Source organism: Corylus avellana, chromosome ca9 (assembly GCF_901000735.1).
Source record: "Corylus avellana chromosome ca9, CavTom2PMs-1.0".
NCBI classification, from domain to species: domain Eukaryota; kingdom Viridiplantae; phylum Streptophyta; class Magnoliopsida; order Fagales; family Betulaceae; genus Corylus; species Corylus avellana.
The window spans coordinates 19,091,942-19,100,930 of NC_081549.1; the positions used below are offsets into that span (position 1 = coordinate 19,091,942).

The 8,989-nt window shown below is 32.2% G+C and overlaps 1 protein-coding gene across 1 annotated transcript; it reads right to left on the bottom strand.

Moving 5' to 3' along the window:
* Positions 1 to 282: 282 nt before the first annotated feature.
* Positions 283 to 6,932, bottom strand: LOC132162422 (beta-amyrin 11-oxidase-like). The gene is made up of 8 exons (XM_059572663.1): positions 6,697 to 6,932; positions 5,522 to 6,002; positions 2,444 to 2,710; positions 2,177 to 2,266; positions 1,035 to 1,110; positions 840 to 946; positions 585 to 709; positions 283 to 376 (listed from the first exon to the last, which is right to left on the bottom strand). Exons 1-8 carry the CDS (start codon positions 6,930 to 6,932, stop codon positions 283 to 285), a joined length of 1,476 nt encoding a protein of 491 aa, XP_059428646.1.
* Positions 6,933 to 8,989: the final 2,057 nt, after the last annotated feature.

Here is an 8,989-nt window from a genome sequence, read left to right on the forward strand (position 1 = left end):
TATAGAAGTTAAATTCAAGAAGAATTAACAATAATGGGACATCATAATGTAGAGAACATCATATTGTATCAAGTTCCATTCAAGTAAGAACTTTAAAAAGCTTAAATGTAAGGGATGTAAATAACATTGAAGGCATCTCATCTTTGGGATGCAAGGCTAATTTGAAGATATATATCGGTTAACCATTTTTTTCATATACTATTACATAGTGCAAGGCATTTTTTACTAAAAAGCAAGGAAAACATGTCGAAAAACAAAGCATTACATGTCTATTAGGATGGTTTATGGGATCTTTGTAACTTTGGCGAGGCAGTTGTCTTTGAACATGAGTCCCCCCGTGAAACTTAGCGGGGATTCGGAATTAAGTCGCTTAAGCCTGCACTTATAATAGTAAACCTTTTTAAGAATAAAAAGTAGTATATATTTATAAAAATAAACCAAAGAAAAAGATACTTCATTAGCAGATTATGTTAACTAAAAATGAAGTAAAATTAATTTCTTAGTCAGTTTATTTTCTAGGGAGTTTTAATAGAGCATATATATAAAATAAAGTTGCACATATTGAAGAGGTTGAGGAAACTCACTTGTAGTTAAGGAGAAAATAATGAAGGAAAATGGTTATGACAAGCTTGGCCAGGTCACTTCCAGGACAAGATCTGCTTCCTGCTCCAAAGGGGAGGAAAGTCCCTCCTTTGGCTGCTTTTAACTTCTATTACAATCGAAATAATTACTCAATTATTTCGATAAATATCTCAAAGAAATTAAAAAAAAAAAAATCACAATATGTACCAAATAATTAGAAGAAAAAAATGTGTTACATATCTAAGCATAACACTTACATCCCATCTTGACGGATTAAAATCTTGTGGGTTTTCATAAATGTTAGGATCCATGTGAACAACTCCAAACCAGACCAAAACTTTCCATCCTTTTGGTATTGTGTGACCTGAAATTAGATAACTTTTGCCTGATGACCCATATTATAAATTAGAGGAAAATATAAAGTCAGGAAATTATTGGCCATGTGTGATTACCATTCATGCTAACATCGACTTTCGCCTCTCGGAATATCCCGAAGAGATTTGTTGTGCGCAACATCTCATCAATTACCTATATCATGAAAATATAGGTGTTTGCATAAGGGTTAGTAACACCACTGTACAAGGCCAGGAAAAAATGTAAAATCAATCCGTAGTTATAATTTGCAACTGTGTAACTTTAGTCATTGTGATTTGAATTTGATAAAATAGGTTTCTAAGGCTTACTTCACTTAAAAAAAAAAAGAAAAAAAAGAAAAAAAAAAAGGGGATAATTCTGTTAGCATTTCTAGGAAAAGTCAATGTTACGTGGCTACTTAGACACATTAACGAGTAATGCAAATAGTCCTCAATATGTTCATTTTCTGTCCCTCCAAAATTGATGTGACTTTAAAATCATCATTAAATTTATGATAAATTACTATTAGATTTTGATCCATGATGATAAATTCCTATATCGCAAGAGAGATATAGGAAGGACTTCTAGCATTACTATACATCATCACAATAATAAATAACCATTGCAATTTTTATGTAGAAACAAAATCACAAAAATCCATTTTATAAAATTTTCAATCACATTGGCTGCTTTTGCATTTTTTTTTTCTTTATTTTATGCCGCATTTGATGATAGACATTTGTATTTATCCATTCTTTCATTAGCATTTGATATTATTTATTTTATTTATATGGTTATTTTGCTATATATAGCTTTATTTATTTTAGCCTATCACTAGTATTTGATATTATTTAACAACTTATTTTTATTTATTAATTTATTTCTTTAATTTTTTTTATATATTTTAATTTTAAAATAATGTTGATGTCACATGGGAGAGACATTTCCGATTGTGAGAGAACTTGATATGGTGGGTCATTAAGGTTTTTGGATGAAAAATTGACAAAAGTACCACTTACGTTTATGAGATGTCCACATGTACCATTTGTGACAGTTTTGTAAATTGAGATGACTACTTAATAACGAGACAAAGCATATGAAATGAACAAGTATTTAATCTCTATTTTTTATTTTTTATTTTTTTAAAGATATGCGCCAGGCTAAGTCAAATAAATGGACAAAATGAGAAAAGGAGATCCACAAAAGGATCCAAAAAAGGTAAAAAAAAAAAAAACCATACCGCAGCAAGATATTTCATTTGTTTAATATCCTGAAAGTTCAATCCTTTCTGGGTAGATGGTCTTCTCTTCATGATCTCCTCTTGTTCTTCCTGAAAAATGGATTATACCAGTGAGCATCCTCATGGAGGGGGATTTGAATCTAGCTAGGATCTTTAGTTTCAATGCAATACAAAACTTTCGATGGAATGTTTATATTAATCATTCTTTCCAACTATATATAAGAATTAAGCTCTATTGCCTCTTTATTATTCAGATTGGATGCCTACCATGGCTTTTTTTAGGGCTTCAGGATGTTCTGATAGGTGTACCATTGCCCATAATGTACTAGTTGTCGTGCTCCCAAAACCAGCTGCGAAGAAACCGAGCATCAAATCTACGATATCCTCATCTACAAATTTTTGACCATCCTCATCCTCAACCTCCATTAGCAAATCCATCATATCTTTCTTTCCCTTGTGTTCATCATCACTTTTAGCCGTCATCCTCTTTTTGTCCAAGATAGATTGAAGGATTTTCACCAACTCTTTTCTTGCCTGATATGCATTTAAGCCATTATCAATCTTATTTGATTATTTGATTCATAGTTAGATGAGAAAAAAAAAAAAAATCTTATATATCAAATAAGAGTAAGTTAATATATATATTACGACATCACTTCTAGCCCAAAAGTTTAAGATAATAGGCTTGAGTCTACTTATGTATATTAACTACTTCTTTTTCTTTATACTTTATCAATGTGGGAACACAAATCTCACAAGTGTATGTACAACACATTGAATGCACAAACATTTATATTAAAAAAAGTATTAAAGCAATGAAATAGAATATAATATATATATATATATATATATATATATATATATATATATATATATATTAAAAGAAGTCAAATTTTTTTTAGACTTTCTTGGGATGCAACATTGAATTTGGAATCACATAAAGGTTCATTTGCAAATCTGTCCGCACATTTGCGGACACAAGGTTTAAATTAACGTCACAGAAAGATCCGTTTGTAAATGCTTCCGATCCGCCTGGACACATCCAGGGTTATAAAATAATAATAAAAATGGTAAAATAATAAAATCATTTTTGGCATCCAAGTTTGAAATGAAATATATGACTGCAGCTACCTATGTCTTGGGAATAAAAATTTCTAGAGATATAGATTCTAAGTTATTATACTTGGATAAAAAAAAAAAAAAAAAAAAAGTAAATGAAAAGGGAGTTTAAAATGCTTGCCATGGATAGTTGTAAACCACTAAGCATGTGACACATGTTTGCAAGGGTCAAACATGTGTCTTATGGATGAGACTGACATAGCAGAGTGGAAGACTAAGTAACAACAATCAGTAGCATTTGCGTTTTCTGACCAAAATATAAAACAAGCCCGCATGCTTAAAAGAAAGATAAACTCCGCAGCGTGTTTGAGAGAAATTATTTGACTTGATAATAATTCAATTGAGTATGTGTTTTACATTAACAAACCTACATATATATAGAAGTGAAATACTTGTAGAGAAAGTAAACGTAATCCTAATAATGAAATGAAATAACTAAAGTAAATCAAATCAAAGTAAGGAAAGGAAATAAAATCCTAATCAAATAAAATCTTTTATAAATAAAATCTTAATCTAAAATTGACAATAAGTTGGAATCGTGATAAATATTTCCTTTTGCACTTCCATTATCCGAGAACGGGTAAAATTATGATCAAGCAGCACTGCTCAAATATTTTTGATATTTTTCTTATTTTCGTTTTCACTGAAAATATGGATAAATGTCGTTCTACATCAGAGACACAAATTGAAGAAATAAAAACAATCCATTATGCCCAAGCTATGGGTAACCTTATGTATGTCATGATAAGTACGTACTAGATTTGATATTTGTAATGCGGTAGGATTAGTGAGTAGATATTAGTCAAATCAAGGAAGGACAGATTGGCAAGCAGGATAAACGAATATTTAGATATTTTCAAGACAAAAAGAAAAAGAAAAAGAAAAAAAGATAATTAGGTTTTGGATTGGGTGATCTAGAAATTAGATGATACGCAGATGCAAAATTTGCAAGAGATGCAGATGACATAAAGTCCACTAGTGGATATATGTTCAATATTCCTGTTTGGTGGAATGATTGTTTATTGGTTAAGTAAGAAACATAATTGTGTTGCAAAATTCATAATGAAGAACGAGTATATATTGCGCATCACTATATTAAGTAATGAAATATGGATTAAATGTTTTGTCGACGATTTAAATTTAGGTATACTTAGAAGACTAATCAATATATTTTGTGACAAGAACTCCACTATCTCATTAACAAAAAGTGAAGAACATAACTCCAAAGGCAAAGACATTGATTTGAATTATCATTATATTCAAGATATAGTAGATAGAAGTGAAATTAAAGTTAATTATATTCCCTCAACCAAGATGGTGGCCAATCCTATGACCAAGGGTTTGCTTGTGGATCAATTCAGTGCGCATGTAGTGGCAATGAGACTAAGAAATACCTATGTGATAGCCAAATGCATGGGTTAGCTCATAATTGGAAGCATCCGAGGATGCTTGGATGAATGGTGTTATCCACTTCTGCCCGATAGGGGCATGATTGATTGGTTAAAGGCAAGCAGATGACACTGACGAGGTACTTACACGAATATTACAACTCACATGAATGCAAATTCCACTAAGAGGGATTGGGTTGAGACTAGCTAGGTAATATCTATGCTCTGAGAGTGTAAAAGATGCTGATAAGGTATATTAAGGAAAATCTCAAGAATAAGAGCTTTAGAGGAAGCACTTGATCAAATATTCGACCTAGGTTAACACATAGACTTGTGTACAAATGAAGTCGTCAATTGTGGTATGAGTGTGACTATGTTCCCAGTCACAGAGAATCAATGTCATTCTCTTAGAAGATAGTGAAACAAAGTCCATCTAATATGCTGCGAGTGGGAAGGTAGATGATAAAGGGTTCAGTGATTAGATAAGGTAGTGAAAAAGTATATATGCATACATAGGGTCTGTCATGATCTGATGCCAATCTATGAAGGCTCACAAACAAGCTAGAGTTGACATGGGTTAAGTATTGGTACCAAAGTCATCATACTTAACTAAGTTTATCACATAATGTTATAGTGTGATTAAGTGCGTAGGAGATGATGATGTATATGGGATAACCACACTGTTACAGTGTGGTCATCCCCACACTTTCTCCCCACTTTCGTACCATCTTCTCTTTGTTTTTCTCTAAATTTCAATTCTAACATGCATAAATGATGATATTTTCAAGAATACAGTGTTTTACGTAAATTATTCATATAATAATTAAAGAAATTTTACCTTGAATGCTTTATGGAAAGCAAACCCCGGGATATCAATGGCCATGGAAACTAGTCCTTGAAAAAAGTCATTAAACAGATTCTGTGTCGTTGAGAAAGTAGAATCACTAACAGAACCCATGAAAATGTCCGTCATGACCTTGAAGATAGCCCTCTTCATTTCTGTGAAGAGCTCGAATGGCTTGTTCATGCTAGCCCATCCATCCAAGGAATTAATCGCAACGTCCTCTATATGTTTGACATATAGTGCTAGTGCTTTGTGTCCGTTGATGGGATTGGCGATTTTGTGGCGCAGACGCTTGTGTTCTACGATTGAAGTATCTTGTAAGCCTTTTATCCCGGCTAAAATATGGGTGGATTTAGGATAACCATGTTTGAAATGTTCGTCATTTGTTAAGACACGCCGACATAATTCCGGCGTGCAAACGATGATTGTTGGGCTCCCTAACAGGTGGGTTTTGTAGATGCCTGTCTTCCCGTATCTGTATGACCTCCAATTAAACATATGTCATTTTGTGATTCTTATAGATGAATAGTAGTAATTTTTAGTGAGGAAATAAGATATCACTTGAATACGTAATCTGAAATTTCTTTCAACCACCATATATAATATTGTTTCTCCCTTGCAGGGTGCTTGTAAACTATCCGAACTGTAAAGGAATCAAACTTAAATAAAAACTTAAGTTCATTTATTCAACTTATATATATAAGCTCAGCTTAAACTCTACTAGTATTCGAAATAAAATTATAAAAGTTAAACTTGAACATTTAATATTTAGCTTAATTGGTTTGACTCAACTGTAGCCTAGTCTCTTTTAATTTAAAACACCCATTTGTATCTTAAATTCATACCAAACAATTAATATCAGAATTTATCCAAAACTTATAATCTGATGAAATTAATCCTGATCAAATATGGATGCAAGCTTAGTTATTATCTAAAGGGGGAAAAAAGAGAAGAATTTGTTAGAATATTTTGCAATATTAGCTAGTAATGATAATTAAAGAATTGGAAAATTGAGCCAAAGAAATCGCAAGGAGGCAAGCATTCATGAAACTTTATTACATATAGAGAGTGGGATCCAGATCTTTTCTGAAGTCTTTAAAAGAGAACAACATATTCCAAAGAAAGTTTCAGAGAGAGAGAGAGAGAGAGAGAGAGAGAGAGAGAGAGACCTGGAGACAAGGTTATAGATGAAAGAGTTAGGGTCACCAGCTCTTAGACATTTCATGACAGACAACATGTTCCCAAGAAAAGGCCATCCCATATCACCTGGTGGGAGAGCTGGGTATGCCATTTTTCCCACCCTGCCAACATAATACCACTCGTTTACTCTCTTGAGAAACCAAAATACAAAAGCCCATCCACACAAGAAAGTTGCAACAATCAACCACACAAAATTCAACTCCATTTTGAATTTCCTCTCTTCCTCGCTCACAATATGCATTCAAATGTATTGTGGTGAGGGTGCCAAGTTGCAAATTATATATAAAGTCTGTAATACCTCCTTCCTATACCTATCTGGCTAGGTTTATTATGTGAATGGATGCATGAACATTCATCTCAATGTAATTATAGGTGTTTGACTTTTTTTTTTGGTTTATTAATATATATCACGGATGCCGTTACAAAAAAAAAGGGGTGCTTTAGCGGTATAATGTATCCCGGGGTTTTTTTATAAATGCCAGGCAAAACAACAGTTTGTTGTATATCTTTCAATAGGATGGAAATAAGAGAAAAATAAGCTGGCATATCTTTAAAGGACAGAAATTACCAAGTGTTTATAAAAATTTAAAATGCACATTAATTTTTTAACCTAATTAATCACAGTTTACTAACTTAGACTGAATTTAATGTGCATTTTAAATGTTTATAGACACTTGGCACTATTTTACATGGGTTAGAGAATATTTCCTCCAGACTGGTTTGGAGGAAATTTCTGTCCATCTTTAAATAGGCCAGAAATAATAGAATACGCCAGAAAAATAAACGATACGATAATAAAATTCACACTTTTTGTGGTGTATACACATCTACCAGGAAATATCTACCAGGAAATAGGTTTTTTTTTTTTTTTTTTAATTTTAATTTTATTTTTTTAATAAGAAATCTCATAGTTTTTTTGGTAAAACAAGTGTCTATAAACATTTAAAATGTACATTAATTTTTTAACTTTATTAATAGCAGTTTACTAATTTGTACTAAATTTAATGTGCATTTTAAATGTTTATAGACACTTGACACTATTTTACATGGGTTGAAGGATATTTCCTCCGGACTGGTTTGGAGGAAATTTCTGTCCATCTTTAAACAGGTCAGAAATAATAGAATACGCCAGAAAAATAAACGATATGATAATAAAATTCACACTTATCGTGGTGTATACACATATGTCAGGAGAATTTTATTTTATTTTATTTTTTTATTTTTGTAAAAAAGAAAAAAAAAAAAAGAAATCTCGTAGTTAATGTTAAAACTAATGAGCCAAAACTGAGGAAAACAAAACTGTTTAGGTGTTTATACAGCCCTGTTAGTGTATATCAATTATGGCTGTAGTTAGGCCCTGCTTTCTTTGGTCGGTATTGGAATTAATTTTCGTTCATAAGAGAAAAGGTATTTTGTCAATATCTCAACACCATAACAATACTTCCATGTCTGGTTTTACTTTGGTATCATATATTTATTCCTTTTCATGATGTACTACTTCATATATATATATATGTATATGTTATAGTGTATTTGTTTTACTCCTTCCTTACTGGGGAACAGACGTTAGAATATTTTGGAGCTTATGATCAGTATCTTGTGTGTGTGTGTTTAACTTCATATATGTTTAGTTTTTGCTTTTGGATTCTGCTCCTTTGTGTGTTTTTTACTGGAATATTCACTAGGACCTGCCCAAGTCTTGATTCTGCTATCCCTAGTCAAGATGTCACTCATCAATTCTGCACTCATCATCTCCCTATTAAAAATTAGTGTGATATACACTCATCAATTCTGCACTCGTGGTTTCATTTATCTGACATAAGCTTAGTCACTTGCAAATATTTACTTGCAACACTTCTTCAAAATCAAGGTGTGACACTGTTAAGTATGACTTGAATTAAAAGTCATGGTGAGACCCAATATTTTGTCTCCTTCTTCAAGTAGGAGAGGTTTTTTGGTTCAATTGGTTTGCTCCTTTACATGTGGGTTTTGGAGTCCTTCTCCTATGTGTAATAGGACTCCTTGTTTGACTTATAATAGAAGTCCTAGACCAACATGTAAAAGGAGAGTTAAGCTTCTATATAAGGAACAAAGCACAAGGTGAATTTGTGTGTGCCAAAAACGTGAAGCACCAAAGGGAGGAGAAAAAAGAGAGAAAAGTGAGAGTAAGAAAGAGTGTTTTTCCCTTTATGTTATTATTCTCCTTTGGGTAAAGTGAGAATTGGGTGTATTTGGGGCTTTGGGTTTGAGTGGTTTTCTCCC

What these genes read in the sequence shown, in the direction of transcription:
- LOC132162422 (XM_059572663.1), bottom strand. Translation starts at nt 6,932, where the DNA reads ATGGAGTTGAATTTTGTGTGGTTGATTGTTGCAACTTTCTTGTGTGGA. An exon ending in AAGCCCTAAAAAAAGCCATG is followed by an intron (nt 2,267 to 2,443) that starts GTAGGCATCCAA and finishes TCCATTTTTCAG; the next exon opens with GAAGAACAAGAGGAGATCAT. An exon ending in TTAATCCGTCAAGATGGGAT is followed by an intron (nt 710 to 839) that starts GTAAGTGTTATG and finishes CGATTGTAATAG; the next exon opens with AAGTTAAAAGCAGCCAAAGG.